General features: G+C 40.8%; 1 protein-coding gene across 1 annotated transcript in view; it reads right to left on the bottom strand.

Moving 5' to 3' along the window:
- The window catches only part of cntn2 (contactin 2), a 48,291-nt gene that overhangs the window by 5,301 nt on the left and 25,946 nt on the right, over window positions 1–17,044 (bottom strand). The window contains exons 15-22 of the mRNA XM_089010084.1: window positions 14,519–14,677; window positions 12,591–12,740; window positions 11,779–11,849; window positions 10,614–10,848; window positions 9,108–9,223; window positions 6,553–6,739; window positions 3,605–3,717; window positions 636–804 (exon numbers count right to left, since the gene is read on the bottom strand). Of these exons, the coding sequence (XP_088866210.1) occupies window positions 636–804; window positions 3,605–3,717; window positions 6,553–6,739; window positions 9,108–9,223; window positions 10,614–10,848; window positions 11,779–11,849; window positions 12,591–12,740; window positions 14,519–14,677 (1,200 nt within the window). The remainder of the gene's footprint in view (window positions 1–635; window positions 805–3,604; window positions 3,718–6,552; window positions 6,740–9,107; window positions 9,224–10,613; window positions 10,849–11,778; window positions 11,850–12,590; window positions 12,741–14,518; window positions 14,678–17,044) is intronic.

The raw sequence follows: 17,044 nt of genomic DNA, 5'->3' as shown, positions 1-17,044 counted from the left end.
GAGTTATATGAGCTTGAATTGGGGGCAGCTGTACAAATTATAATACATAAGTACAGATAACATCCGACTTACGACCGAGTTCCGTTCCGACCAAACCGTCGTGAGTCAAAATGGTCGTAAATCGAAATTCATTCAAAATGTTGAATAGAGACTCGCAACCCTCCCCCCCCCCACACTCCTGTGGTGCCATCACACGGTCGATTGCTGTGCGAGAGTGACATGCTGGCTGGCTGGCCAAAATTGTTGTACAAGTTGCCGGCCTGCTAGCGCGTTGTGGTGCCAGGCGTAAGATATTATTTTTTTTAGATAGGGTCTGGAGGTCGTGGTCGTAAGTCGGATGTTACCTGTATTGATTATAGCGCTTTAACAACAGCTGAAGCTGAAACAAAGCGCTAATATGGACAAAAGGGAAATGCTGCCCCCTCGTGGAAAAGAAAAGGTTCCGTGGGTCTGACCAGCGATTTATCAGCACCCAAGCAAGACAAAAAAAAAGAATAAATTCAGGACTGGCACTCCACGTCATGCTTTGCAATTCCCAAATAAATTCCGGAATGACAGTGAATGAGGTAATACCTGTTATTATTTTTTTTCTTAATTCTGTCAAAAGAGAAAGTTGCTAAATTATCGTTCTTCACCTGAGTCCCGGGAGACAATAATCTCGTGCGCAGGTCCGTCGCCACCTTCAGCCCAGCATCGCACTTCCAAGACAACATAGCCGTTGTCTTTGGGCAGGAGCAAGTTGACGGATGTCTTCTCCAGGCCAACGACTTTCAACACTGTTTGACCTTCATGCTTGTACAGAACCTAGCAAAGAAATCAATGATGCACGTCAACTGCACAAGTCAATTCAAAAAATATAAATATAGAGGTTGAAAAACTTCTGCTGATTTGGATTAATGAAAAGCAGCTAGCAGGGGACAGTGTGAGTGAGGCTATTATCACCGAGAAAGCACGGCAACTTCACTCGAATATCATCAAGAGGCAACTACATAAACAACCATCACAAAGGTCAATAAAACCACTTTATTATACAATAGAGTTTATTTTTTTATCGATGAAAATGTTTCTTCAGCCGTCAACTGTACTTCTTTGAAGGTGTCGGACGTTTCGCTTCTTATCCAAGAAACTTCGGCAGCAAACTAAAGTCTGATTGGTAGTTTAGGCCCTACTTTATATCCCTACTTTATATCCCTACTGTCCAGACATGGCGGTGCCGGACTCTGCTATGATAGGTCCCTGCTCTCAGGTTGGGGGGGAGCAGGGGACTACTCCCTGCAGCCCCACTGTTAGTTACGAATGCTTTAGCTAACAAATATTTCACCTTCCGAACATCAAATTCACAAGCATATCATAAATTAAACTAGACCCATTGTTTGTAGCATTGACTCCTCTACTTACTATGCAGCCAAATATCTAAAAACTATCTTAGCTCCGTTGGTTGGTAACACAGGATATGACGTAGAGAACACCACAGGGTTTGTACAGAGGATCAAAGACCTCATATTGGAAATTGAGAAAACTTTGGCATCTTACGATGCGACTTATCTCTTTACATCTGTCCCAACCCCAGCAGCAGTCTCAGTGGTGCGGACGAGACTGCTGGTGGACGTTTCTCTGCATGAAAGAACCAAACTTAAACCGGACCACATCTGCCAATTATTGGAAATCTGCCTTCATACTACGTATTTTCAATTTAGGGAAAAAATTTACAAACAAATTCATGGTTGTGCTATGGGCTCACCAGTTTCACCCATAGTGGTTAATCTGTACATGGAAGAGATGGAGAAACAGGCCCTCACATCTAGGGAATGAAACCAAAAATTCAGAAGATACAAAAAGGAGAGGAGTAGCAGTGCCTTACATCGCAGGAGTTTGTGAAAAACTACAGAGTCCTTTGGCAACACAAAATTCCTACTTATTTCAAACCAATAAACACTCTAAGGCAAAAATTAGTGCACTCATTTGACGACAATGAGGTTAAAATCTTAGCGAAAGAACATAGATGGTTTGAAAGGGGAGTAAAATAAGCAATTTTCATAAAACAACTAAATCCTTCATTAAACCGGTTTGGTTGGGTGAGGTCCAATTTGGATCGTTCATACAATAGCCTGCTTAGGCAACATAGGTTAGGCAACATTAGTAATGCTGATGAGGTGATACCGGAGGGAGTGGGGCAATCAGGCCATTCGTTAGTCAGGAATGTAGGAACAATTGGTGCGGCCGCAGGGAGTGGTCCTCTGCTCCCCCCAACCTGAGAGTAGGGACCTATCATAGCAGTGTCCGGCGCCGCCATGTCTGGACATTAGGGATATATATAGGACTGATACTACCAGTAAGACTTTAGTTCACTGAAGAAGCATCTTGGATAAGAAGCGAAACGTCCGACACCTTCAAAAAAGTACAGATGACGGCTGAAGAAACCTTTTCATTGATAAATTATTAAAGCACGGCAACTCCACTTGGGTATCATCAAGAGGCAATTACATCAATCACCATCACAAAGGTCAATAAAACGACTTGATTATATAGTACCGTTTATTTCTTTATTTTAATAATACAATAGCACATTTATCGTACGTAAAATAAGGTCTATGTTGTGTAATTTTAAAGGACAACCAACGTCACCAGACAAGTTGTGTCCATAATTTGTAAAGTGGCTTCAAATGACTTCTACTGAGTGTATTTTAATAAAATTCCACCGCATATAGCTATATTTTACGTTTTAAGACTCGCGGCTGAATATTCAGGAAGTCTTGTTTTTGAGTTGGTGACGAGTCTGTACGTGACGTCACTAAAGGAATGCCCCTGACCGAAAAAAAGACACATTGTAGCAGTCCTTCCATCACAACAATGTATTTTGCTGTACTTCTTTGGTCTGACAACCTCGTGTTGCACCCAAAAGCTGCCAGAAGAGGGTGTCCAAGCTCCATATAAGGAATTTATCAGCCTGTGGAAACGAAGGTGGCCACAGGAGGTCGCCATTTTGTGCCTCTTTTTATGGGTGAAATATTTCCCCCCAATGTTGCCTCAAAATGGCACGAAATAAATTCTTTAATCGATTGCAAACATGTATGCTTTCCTCTTAAGAACTATTTGAACCATATTAATAACTGGATGTGTAACAAGAAAGCATATTCCTGCAGTATATTTTTTTTGCAGATTTTGGACACTTTAAGTCATTTTTATTGGTGTTTTGCATTTGAAGAAAAATGTCATACTGCGTGTTTTGGGTATTATAGATGCTATAAAACATTTTTCTGATGTCAGTTAAAAAAAACAAAAAAGTGATGTCAGTTGTCCTTTAAGGCTTATTTAGTAGAAATTTGTGTTTTATGGGGCCCTGGAAACGGATTATTCTCATTTTTAGTGGTTTTCGATGGGAAATTAATGTTTGGGAGACACACTTTTCACCTTACACACACCTTCTGGGAACCAATGAAGCTGAGTTATCACTGTACTGGCAATTCAAAGTGTGGGTCATCATATGGTGGATGGATTATTAATACTAATAATAATAATAATATGTATTATTATTATTATTATTATTATTATTATTATTATTATTAATAATGTTTGTGAAGCAGAAGAAGAAGAAAATGCTGACTTTGTATCCAAGTACTGCTGACTCGTTGTGCATGGCCTTGACTGGGTCCCATCGCACAATGACCTTTGAACCATCTGTTCTCCACGATACATTTCCAGGAGGGCGATTCGGAGCTGAAAGAAGAACCAACGACTTTAGTTAAAATTGGCCAAACATTTATTTCCCATAAGAAACCATTAAAATGAGAATGATTCGTTCCCAGGTCCCGTTAAAACATCAGTTTCTCCTAAATAAGCCTTAAAACTACACATAATATAGCTTATTTTATGTATAATAAATGTGCTATTGGATTGTAATTAAATACAATAAGTCATGAAAATTAGTTTCCTTATCATCGTCATTTTATTCCAGCAAATAAATCCTGCCAACATTTAAATGGGGGGGTTGGTCAACCTGCGGCTCCAGAGCAGCATGAGGCTCATAATCGCCGCCTTAGTGGCTCCCAAAAGCTTTTTTCAGAATCATTTGAATCATACCTCAGTTTACGAACTTAATTCGTTACCAGAGTGTGTGAGGCGAAAAGTGTCTTCCTAACATTAATTTCCCATAGGAAACCATTAAAAATGAGAATAATCCGTTCCCAGGTGCCCATTAAACACAATATTCTACTAAATAAGCCTTAAAACTACTCAAAATATACCTTATTTTATGTATCATAAATGTGCCATGGTATTGTAATTAAAGAAATAAACTGTAATGTATAAGAAAAGTTGTTTTATTGACCTTTGTGATGGTCCATGTAGTTGCCTCTTGATGATATCTGAGTGAAGTTGCCGTGCTTTCTCGTCGATAATACCCTCACTCACAATGTCCCCTGCTAGCTGGTTTTTGTTAATCCCAACCAACAGAAGGTTTTCAACCTCTTTTGTTTCCGTAGACTGTTGCTTAGACAACACAGAAACACCCTTACCCACACGTAGCAATGGTCGACCTAGCGTACTGATACTGGGACGTCACGCAAACGCACACCTCGTTGGTGTTTTTCGATGATCTTCTTCTGCTCTGGCGTAATTTTCTTTTGGGTCCTCTTCATTTTATCGCTTTCCTGCGGTGGGGTCTTTTTCGCTCCCATAATAGCAAAAGTACTACATTTGATAACAAACCACGTCAGCACTCAAAGAAAGGGGGTGACAAAAACTAGTCTGCCAGCCATTGTGGCGCTTCATATGTTTCCCAAAAACTCGCTCGTATGCCAAGATTATATTCTCGCGAATTTAATGTTCGTAAGGCGAAAAATCCGTTAGCTAAAGTGTTCGTAAGCAGAGGCAACACTGTATTTTTGTTTCATATGATTGATGTAGGAGGAAAAACATGACACCCATAATTCTTAATATTTTACTAGTTTAGGATAAAAACGTGTAGAATGAAAATTTTATTTCCACAAGATTTCCGTCACTGCTTGCGAAACAAATTTCTATAAGAAGGGTGAGATGCCAGCTGGGTATATATTGTTCGAGTGCGATATAAACCAATATGGGTGTATTGCATTGTATTTTGGACAGCCGCCCTAAGCTCATAAAACTCCAGACACATATCATTTAGGAATTAACTCTTTTTCCTGATTTAAATCTAGCAAAATTGTGAGTTTGAATCTAGCAAATTTGTGACTTGAAATCTAGCAAAATTGCGAGTTTGAATCTAGCAAATTTGTGACATTAAATCTCACAAGTTTTTGACATTAAATCTAGCAAATTTGCGAGTTTGAATATAGCAAATGTGTGACTTTAAAGCTAGCAAATTTGCGAGTTTTAATCTAGCAAATTTGTGACTTTAAAGAAGAGTGTTTCAGGTTTCTTACGCTGCATTGAATGTTTATGTAATCCGAAAATGTAATATTTTGTGGGTCCTGGAATTCGAGTGACAATGACAAAAAAAACCATGGCCCTGGAGTGGCAGTTATGAGTTAAAGATACAGTGATACCTCAGTTTACGAACCCCATGGTTTATGAACTTTCCGGTTTACGAACGTTACATTTATGAAAATTTTACTTTGGCATACAAACCATTTTTCGGGAAACACACAGAGCTGCCACAATGAGCTATGTGTCATTCGCGAACGAGCCCGTTCTCCGAACAAGAAAATGGTGGCCACTGTTTTTGTCCTCTATTCCCCGCCCCCAGTCTTCGTTAAAGTCACGTGATTGGTCAAGAACGCAGCAGTGAGGGGTGTGTGTGTGGGGGGGGGGGGGTTAAACATTAAAGAGACAGCCAGACGACAGAGAGAGAGTGAGAAAACACACACGAAAGGGAGACGACAGAGCTTGAAGAAAAAAAGTCAAAAAACAAAAAACAAAAGTGAAATGGTGAGAAAATGGATAGAAAACAGTGAAATTTGGACTCGTTTCAACTTTATTGATAGTTCATAGGTAGAATGTAGACTGCAAGGTTAAAATCTCCCATCAATCAGGCTTCACAAATAACCCGCACAAGCCATCTGTACACTTGATGCAAAAAGCTATCAACCCAGCTAAACAGAACACAATTGATGAGGAACAAGGTAAAATTATTGCAGGGAAAGCACCTACAAGGTATCATTCCGCAAGATGCTGAGAGAAGAAGTCTACGTTCCTCATCAAGTGTTTAATGCTGATGAAACCGCCCACTCCATTCCATCAAGCCATCAACGACCATCACAAAGGTCAATAAAACGACGTTATTATATTGTACAGATTATTTCTTTAATTATAATACAATAGCACATTTATTATACATAAAATAAGGTATATTTTTGTGTAGGTTTAAGGCTTAGAAAATTAGAAAGTAGAAAATTATGTTTTATGGGGACCTGGGAACGGATTATTCTCATTTTAATGGTTTCCTATGGGAAATATTTTTTTGGAATACATACTTTTTAATTTACACACTCTGTCTGGGAATCAATTACGTTCGTAAACCAAGGTATCACTGTACCAAATTCAATGAAATTCATGCAAAGTAGGCAAACCTACGCGGTTTCTTGGTGGTGACGGTGGATCGCGGTGAGGGCGGGCCAGTGCCTGCACTGTTATATGCCAGAACTGCAACATGATATCGAGTGCTCGGACGCAGTCCAGAAACCCTGGCCGTTGTTTCGAGTCCTGCTGTTCGCACTCGGTCTGCCGCTGCTTCTCGTTCATGCTGACGCCAGTATCGGATCTAAAAGCATCACAAAATAGAAATTGGCAGAAATTGGCAATTGGCGAATAAATTGGTGAATGGCAGTGAATGAGTTAATCAGGTGTTTTATGCAACTGTGCCCACTGCATGATTTAATCTTGGCTTCCCCTCCCAAACGAATGTAACGAAATGAACGAACGAACGAAATGAAATGAAGATAATTGTATGGTACAATGAATGAAATGCCAAAGATGAAATATTTTATTAGTACAATGATACCTCGGCTTACGAATGCTTCAGCTCACAAACTTTTCGCCTTACGAACGTTAAATTCGCGAGAATATAATCTTGGCATAGGAACTACTTTTCGACAGATGTACCAAACCACAGAGCGCCACGGTAGCTGGCGGATTAGTTTTCCACACCCACTTTCTTTGAGTGCAGACATGGTTTGTTATGGAGAGTAGTGGAGTGTTTTTGCAATTATGTGACCAAAAAGACCCCACCTGAGAAAACACGGCAAATTCACTCGGATATCATCAAGAGGCAACTACATCAAAAACATCACAAAGGTAAATGAAATGACATTATTATTATGTATTTTATTACAATCAAATAGCACATTTATTATACATAAAATAAGGTCTATTTTGTGTAGTTTTAAAGGACAACCGACACCATTTTTTTTGTTTCTTAACTGACATCAGAAAAACGTTCAAAAGCATCTAAAATAGCCAAAACACACAGGCTGATATTTTTAGTCAAATGCAAAACACCAATAAAAATGACCTAGTGTGCTAAAACTGCAACAAATTGAGCTGTGAATTGGGGATTTTCAGCAAGTCCCGCCCCCAGTTCGTGATGTCACGCCAAGACGTCTTGCCTTGCTCGAGAATCAAAACAATGGCTTCAGATGAGAAGATGCTTTCCTGTTACTCATCCAGTTATGAATATGATTCAAATACAGTAAAGTCTCGTTATATCGATATCGGATATATCGATAGTCTCGGTTATATCGATACTATTTCTATGCACGCACGGAGAAAATTACATGCAAACAGGGTCGGATATATCGATAGTCCCGGTTATATCGATATTTTTTCGGACTCCCTTGAATATCGATATAACGAGACTTTACTGTAGTTCTGAAGAGGAAAGCATAAATGTTTGCAATCGATTAAAGGAGTCCTCCCAGATCAATTTGAGCAGTCAATGGCATCTGGATTGAAATGTAGTGTCCCAGACAATACAGAAGATGGCGCCCAAGCTCCGTTGGAAATGAGCTTATTTGTCTGCTGGGATTTAGTGTCAGCAAATATCAAATAGTTGTTGTAACTGTAGCTGATACATTTGCTTCTGACTGCTATCCCATAGATGACCAGCAGATGGCTATGCTTTATTTTCTTGAAATTACTTGGGTTGTTGTCACTTCCGTTACAGATTTACTTTCCGCACTTCATTATTTCATTTTACTCAGAAGATGGTGAAAATCGACATGCTTTATCGCTGTACTGTTTAGCAAGTAAAAGACAAAAGGACAAAGACCAAAAACTTCTATTACGGACAGAAAGCGGGCAAAGTGGTTTGTACGATTTTATTGCATAAATTTTATTTCATTGATGTAAAGTCCAAATGTTTGTGTAAATAATAGCTATATTTGTATCCTTGTGTGTAGTTCTTCGGTGGTGGTGGTGTCGTTGGTGATTCAGCATGCAAGAGAAATCACATTAAAGAATTAACCATCAGTCCAAAGAAGCGGAGTCCTCTGTTTGGAATGGAAGTACAGTTGTCTTGGTGCAACACACAAGGCGTTATTTATGTTCTCCTTCTAATTCCGCCATCAACACGGATCAACACGAAGTTTTCAGACCAAACAATGCAAAATGCATTGCGTGTCGCTTTCTCGGTCAGGGGCGTTCCAAACGTGACGTCACGTGGGCATCGTCAACAACTCGAAAACAAGACTTCCTGAATATTCAGCATGAGTCTTAAAACATCAAATATAGCTATATGCCGTGGAATCTTTGTAAAATACGCTGAGTAGAAGTCATTTGAAGTGATTTTACAAATTATGGACGCAATTTGTCTGGGGCGTCGGTTGTGTAGAAAATTGTTTTATGGGGACCTGGGAACGGATTATTCTCATATTTATGGTTTCTTATGGGAAATAAATGTTTGGCAGACAAACCTTTCACCTTACACACTTTCTGGGAAACAAGTTCGTAAAGTGAGGTATCACTGTACTTTGATTGGGTGATGAGAAATAACATTAAACATCAACATTTTAATCAACAGCAAAATAAAATCAACCAAGAATTATGACGAGTCACCACAAAATATAATTTGTACTTTTCAGCAGTGTAAGATGGACGTGTTGGTTGTATTAAGTCGCTAAGAATGCCATCACCTCATATCCCCTGAGGATGCCGTTGGTATTTGGTTGCAGGACAGGCTCCCATGACACTTGGATCTCAAAAGCTGTCAGTGCAGTGACGTTGATACTTAAAGGTCCAACTGTTGGCTCTGCGAATGTTTAAATAACAGTTATGGATATTAAAATATGACAATGTTGTGCAAAAACAAAAATGGACCAAATCAGACTTCAACGGACAGTTAGGAAGGCGGAAAAAAATCATTGGAGATGCATAAGCAAATACAGGTAACACAAATCCGTTCAGACAAACCGGTTGTAAGTCAAACGGTCGTAAGTCAAAATCCATTCAGAATGGCCAACACGAGGTTTATACGACAGGATCATATACGATGTCAAACTGTTGTTTTTAAGCAACATTTTATATTGAATACTATTATATACCAAATTGTTTACAGTTCATTGATAAATTTTTATAACTTTTAGTGTTGTTTCTATCATTTTATACAGTAAAGTCTCGTTATATCGGATATATCGATAGTCCCGGTTATATCGATACTATTTCTATGCACGCACGGAGAAAATTACATGCAAACAGGGTCGGATATATCGATAGTCCCGGTTATATCGATATTTTTTCGGACTCCCTTGAATATCGATATAACGAGACTTTACTGTATTTCAAATTATCGATTTTATTACTGTATACCTCTACCTGGAATGTATACCAAACTGTTTACTGTACAATTTATTTATAGGAAAAAAAATAATTTATTCATTTTTGCAATGGGGCTGTAACATAAGAAAATAGGAGAAAAGTGAACCGTTCTGAATACTTTTTGAACTGACTGCATTTGCTGCTTATTTGGCTTGACACGATCTGCCAGGTACAAACTTGCTTGTGAACTGTATTTTTTTTTTATGGAGCCTATGGACCAAGTTCACAACCTCAAGGCGGACGGCGGAAAAAAATCATTGGCACCGCCCTACCCACTCTCGAGGACTTGCACACTGCAAGAATCTAAACTAGGGCTCGGAAAATCCTACTGGACCCTGCACACCCTGCCCACCACCTTTTCCAGCTACTCCCCTCAGGCAGGCGCTACCGATCCATGCGCACCAAATCCAGCAGACATTTAAACAGCTTCTTCCCCCAAGCCATTAACTCTTTGAACTATTTGAACTCTTTCAACAGTAGCCAAAATGGAACTGTATAGTGCCACTTAGCAGTTTTTTTGACAACGATACTAGTGCAGCGTGTTCTACCGGAAACAAATTCCTTGTGTGTTCTACATACTTGGCAATAAAGATGATTCTGATTCTGATTCTGATTCTGATTCTGATTCTGATTATTATTATTATTATTATTATTATTATTATTATTATTATTATTATTAAGAAAGGTCGGTCAGTTATTTTCTGGATAATGGCACCCTGGACCTGTAGTAAATCACCAAAAAAAATTCAGTCTGGATTGTTTCCGACATAGCACTACTGAAGGCCTAGCCATGAAATCCACGGCCCGCCACTGGTCTAACTAACCTTCCTCAGCAGAATAGACGAGAGCAATCTGGCTGAAAGGTCCTTGGCCCCTTCGGTTGACAGCTTTAATTTTCACTTCAAATGGGCTGTAAGGCATCAGGGTGGCATTGTAGTACACGTATCGGGAAGACTCCACCAAAGGGATGCGCACTTCCGTCCATGACGGCGCGTCTTTCTTCTTGAAAGCCAGGATGTAGCCGAAGCTATCGCCATTCTGGTATTCTCGGGCCATGGGCTGCAAAGTCAAGCAGACGAGCAAATGGAGCTTGAGAGCAAGGACAGTGATACCTCGGTTTACGAACGCTTTAGCTAACGAACGTTTTGCCTTATGAACAATAAATTCGCAAGAATACAATCTTGGTATACAAACTAGTTTTCGGGAAACGCACGGAGCGCCACATTGGCTGGCGGATTAGTTTCGGCGGAAGAATACCAAACCACATGGTCGAACCGCACCACGGTGGCTGCCGGACTACTTTTCCACTCCCATTTTCTCTGAGTGAAGATGTGGTTTGTTATCGAGTGTAGTACTTTTGCTATTTGGGACCGAAAAAGACCACACAGGCTAGTGTTAAGCCAAAGAAGACACAAAAGAAAATGATGGTCGAGCAGAAGAAGGAGATCATCGAAAAACACCAACGAGGTGTGCGTTTGTGTGACTTAGCATCCCAGTACCAGTATGCTCAGTCGACCATTGCTACATGTGGCTAAGAGTGTTTCTGTGTTGTCTAAGCAACAGTCTCAGGCAATAGAAAAGGTTGAAAAACATTTGTTGATTTGGATTAACGAAAAGCAGCTAGTAGGGGACGGTGTGAGTGAGGGTATTATCGCAGAGAAAGCACGGCAACTACATCAACGACCATCGCAAAGGTTAATAAAACGACTTGATTATACTGTAAAGTTTATTTCTTGAATTACAATACAATAGCACATTTCTTATACATAAAATAAGGTATATTTTGTATAGTTTTAAGGCTATTTAGTAGAAAAATATGTTTAATGGGACCTGGGAACGGATTATTCTCATTTTAATGGTTTCCTATGGGAAATTGATGTTTGGAAGACACACTTTTCACCTTACACACACTTTCTGGGAAGCAATGAAGTTTGTAAGCCGAGGTATCACTGTACCAGTTTCCCACGTGACATCACATCTTGAACTTACTGTCCATGTTATGATGAGTTCATTGCGATCTCCACCTCCACCTCCAAGTCCACTGGGAGCCACTGACGGAGCTGAAGACCAAAACAAATTAGCTTTGATTCACTCATTCACTGCCAGACGATGTGCAAAAAACGTGTTCACTCCAGTGCCAGGGTTTTTGTCGTTGTCAGTCCAATTGCAGGACCCACAGAATATTGACTTTTAGGATAAAAATTCAATAGAGCGTTAGAAACCTTAGACTCGCTTTTTTCATCAGAAACAAAGACTTAATTCCTAAATTATATGCGTCTGGAGTTATTTGAGCTTGAAATTGGGGAGGATGTACAAAATACAATATATATTTTGCAAATTTCCCCATTGCGGGACGAATAAAGGTATTCTGATTCTGATTCTGATTGCTTGATATAGCGCTTTAACAACAGCTGAAGCTGTAACAAAGCGCTAACATGGACAAAAGTCAAATGCGGCTCCCTCGTGGAAGGGAAAAACATTGCCAGAGGTCTGACCAGCGCTATATCAGCACCCCCTCACCAAAAAGTGAAGGTGTCAATATTGACGCAGTATTTGTTTTGCTGTATATCCTGCATGCACCACATGCAAACATCTGCACATGAAATAGAGTGTAATTCATCGACTTAGTTAGGAAGTGCTGCCACGGCAAAATACAACCCACACAATCTTTGTGAGAGCTCTCGTGTACTTCCCAGTTCTCAATTGTTGTTTCTACCTCTCTCCCCAGTGCACCACAATTGAAAAACATTGCCGGAAATTCTTTATTTTATGTTTATGAGTGAAAAACGGTGCCTCCTTACCTAATTGTTGTGTGCGGATGGTATGCGAGGGCATGCTGGGCTCTCCACTCCCCAGGATGTTGCTGGCAATGACCTGAAATTCATAATCCATCCAAGGTACGAGTCCAATCACATTTGCGGACTCCGCATTGCCCTCAATGTTCATTGGCTCTGTTTGGAAAATGATATTAGGTCATGTCAATGTAACAGCTCATCAAAATATGGATCAAATTCGTTTTTTGGGGGCCGAATTAACATATATTACGTCTCGGTAGTACAGGAGTGGTCCATCGAGGAAAAGGTTTCTTTCTTAAGCTATCATTTGTACTTTTATGAAGGTGTCAGGCATTTCACTCATCCGAAAAGCTTCGTCAGCGAACTAAAGTTGTGCCGGTACTTTTTGTAAAACAGCAAAACCCTTCCCTAAATCGCCAAAGTGGTTTAAGGTTTAATTTAGACCGTGCTTACAACAGACTTCTTAAGATGAAACCACATAGGCTTAGTCATGCTAATGAGGTGAAACCAGAACCAGGGATAGACCAATAGAAGTCATCAAATTGGCTAATGACGTGAAGCCAAGGCCAGGGATACAATTATATAGGGAATCAGATTGGAGAGGTAATCAGATTGGTTTATGAAGTGAAACCAGAGCCAGAGAAAGAACAATAGAGACAATCAGATTGGAGAGGTAATCAGATTGGTTTATGAGGTGAAACCAGAGCCAGGGATAGAACAATAGAAGTTATCAGATAGGCTAATGAGGCGAATCCATAGCCAGGTATATAACTATAGAGGTAATCAGATCGGTTTATGAGGTGAAATCAGCGCCAGGGATAGACTAATAGAGGTAATCAGATTAGCTAATGAGGAGAAAACAGGGCCAGGGATAGAACTATTGAGGTAATCAGATTGGAGAGGTAACGAGATTGGCTAATGAGGTGAAACCAGGCCAGGGATAGGACTATAGATGTAATCAGATTGGAGGGGTAATCAGATTGGTTTATGAGGTGAAATCAAAAACAGGGATAGAACAATAGAAGTCATCAGATTGGCTAATGAGGTGAGTCCAGTGCCAGGGATAGTACTATAGAGATAATCAGATTGGAGGGGTAATCAGATTGGCTAATGAGGTGCAATCAAAGCCAGGGATAGAACTATAGAGGTAATCAGATTGGTTTATGGGCTGAAACCAGAGCCAGGGATAGAACTATAGAGATAATCAGATTGGAGGGGTAATCAGATTGGCTAATGAGGTGAATCCAGGGCCAGGGATAGACAATAGAGGTAACGAGATTGGCTAATGAGGTGAAACCAGGCCAGGGATAGAACTATAGGTGTAATCAGATTGGAGAGGTAATCAGCTTGGTTTATGAGGTGCAATCAAAGCCAGGGATAGAACTATAGAGGTAATCAGATTGGAGAGGTAATCAGATTGGTTTATGGGCTGAAACCAGAGCCAGGGATACGACTATAGAGGTAATCAGAATGGAGAGGTAATCAGATTGGTTTATGAGGTGAAACCAGAGCCAGGAATAGAACTATAGTGTTATCAGAATGGAGAGGTAATCAGATTGGCTTATGAGGTGAAACCAGAGCCAGGGATAGAACAATAGAAGTAATCAGACTGGCTTCAGGGAATGGTAGACTGCTCCCCCAATGGTAGAGCAGGGACCTATCAAAGCACAGGTCTGGCACAGCCATCTCTGTCCATCAGGGATACAGGGCCAGGGTTACCAGCAAAACTTTAGTTCGCTGACGAAGCTCTTCGGATGAGTAGCAAAATATCCGACACCTTCAAAGAAGTACAGATGACGACTGAAGAAACCTTTTCTTCGATGACCTAAATGACAGCATTTCAATTGCTATTGTTGATTTTTAAACCAGCATGTTTTCACTTTAACACCCCATAATATTTACCATTTGAATTATTTATGGACAAGTCAACACACCTGTCCGCATCTGTTTCCATTTGGATGACAGAGAAGATCGTCCCATGATGACATAATTGCCGATTGGACTGTGGTTGTCGTAGCCGCGACTCCACCTTAGCTCCACAGATGTTTCGGCTACATTCCTGACCAGTAAACCGCCGGGTGGTCCTGGGGGGCCTGGGGATAATATACAAGCCAACATTAAGATTGGACGATCCATACATTTCATTTAGAAGCGGCTTTCAAAACTCTCAAGGTCACTTTTTAGTCACAGTATAGGTTTTTCTGTCTGTGAGCAGCGGCAGCCACACGCGCCAGCGTTCACTCAACCCGGAAGTAACGCAAATAGATAGAAAGCTAGCTAGCTAATAGATAGCCAATAGATAAATAATACATAGACAGCTAGCTAGGTAGCCGCATAACTAATAGATAGCCAGCTTGATAGCTAGGTTGCCAGCCAGATCGCTAATAGACAGCAAATAGATAGCCAGCTAGGTAGCTAGCTTGATAGCCAATAGATAGCTTATAGTTAGATGGTAAGTGGAATGGCGCCTGAGTAGGCAGCCGTCAGCAAGTGCTCTCATGAGCCTTGCTTTTTTGTTGTTTTTGTCTTGTTATTGTGTTTTCTTTTGTCACTTTATGTTGTTGTGCGTCGTGTGCAATGGATACGGATTGTTTTTCAGCATTTTTTGCCCACGACAATCATCAAGGAGAAGACTGTGCTGAGCGGTTGTGCCTTTTCGGCAGTATGGATATGCCAGTACTGTTTTTGAATGGGAGGAATGTTGGTGCCATTTGACTATCATCGCTGGACACCACAGGGGCCATTGTGCTTTTTTTGCGCCTGTAATGGGCAGCATCTTCACAGCCCCGCTTTGTTCAGCGGAAAGGTCGGTGCTGTTGGTCAGTCTGCGGTTGGATGGATGCATGGCTTGAGGAGCCCGCGATAAGAAGAAAGGAGCGTCAGCGCAGAGCGCCGATACGTGTGTGGAACTGTCGCGGCTTGGAATTGAAGCGGATTTATGTGGGACAGGAGATGTGAGACAATGTATTTCCGTCAATGGATGCTACAGCTTCGTGTTTGATTTCAACATTTAGCTTGTAGTAGACGTGCAAATTCCACCATGACGTCCCTGATCCACTGCTTAAATGCTTTGATCCTCTCCTCTTTCATCTAGAACTGCTTCATGTCATCACAAAGACGGTACAGCAAGTCCTGAAGAATGAATGACTGTGTCTTTGGATTGGATTGGATTGGATTGGATTGGATATGCCTTTATTAGTCTCACAGTGGAGAAATTTACATTTCACAGCAGCAAAGTGATCAAAGTCATATTTGTTATTTTTGTTTTTTTTTGCCAAGATGGCAGCGCGTGAACACACAGTGGCTCCCCTCTCCCGGCAAATTGCCGTTTTCAAGTTTATGATTATAAGTGCCTTGCATGCTGGGTTCGAGAGGACAGTAATTTCATCTGTGCTGTATGTCATGCATATTAGCATATTTGACAATAAAGCTGACTTTGACTTTGACTTGATAGACAGTCAGCTAGCCAGGTATATAACTAATAGATAGCCAGTCAGATAGCTAATAGATAGCAAACAGATAGCCAGCTAGGTAGCTAACTAGATCGCCAGTAGATAGCTAACAGATAGACAGCTAAAATACAGGTAACATCCGAGTTACGACCGGTGCGAGTTACGACCACCCGTACTTACGACCACGACCGCCAGACCCTTTTTTTAAATTCTACGCCTGGCACCGCAACGCGCAAGCAACGCGTACTACAATTTGGGCCTGACACTAAAAGTTATCCAATTTATAAATGAAGTGGAAACAGTTTGGTATATAATAGTATTCAATAGAAAACGTTGCTTAAAAACATCAGGTTAACATTGTATAGTATACTGTCGTGTAAACGTCACGTCGGCCATTTTGAATGGATTTCTACTTACGAGCGTTTGACTTACGACCGTTTTGTCGGAACGGAACCCGGTTGTAACTTGGATATAACCTGTATATAAATAGATAAAGATTTTCCAAATATAAGAGACACCACATTATAAGGCGCTACGGTAGAGGCTGGGGTGACGCCCGACTTCTTCTACAAGGGGCAGCAAAAACAAAAAAATAGATGAATGGAACTGTTGCGTCACACGCGTGTATGATTTTGAAGTGCGCCTTTCAACCCTTTCATGTCTTTCAATTCCTTGATCTCCTTGATGTGCGTCTCACCCTGACGCATAGCACACGCTTGAAAATTGTATAAAAGGAGCTGTCGCAGGACAGAGAGAATGGGCGAACCACAGGGCAGAATCATCTCAGACTCATCTCGGACTCACAGCCTCAAAGAGACACAGCTAGCAGAGACCTGCTCAGCATCGCACGGAGTCTCACAGCACGACTTGTTCGACTGCACGCCGCAATCAAGCTCTGCGCATCACCTGCCTGGGAGATCTGACAACGAACCTATACTGACAAATAAGGAGAAACATCAAACTCTTTAAGCACACGGCTTCACAGTGCAGAGGTCGCCGGTTTGCGTC

Source organism: Hippocampus bargibanti, linkage group LG12, assembly GCF_051943395.1.
Source record: "Hippocampus bargibanti isolate YZ-2025 linkage group LG12, ASM5194339v1, whole genome shotgun sequence".
Lineage (NCBI taxonomy): Eukaryota > Metazoa > Chordata > Actinopteri > Syngnathiformes > Syngnathidae > Hippocampus > Hippocampus bargibanti.
This window is presented reverse-complemented; position numbering and strand designations above follow the sequence as displayed.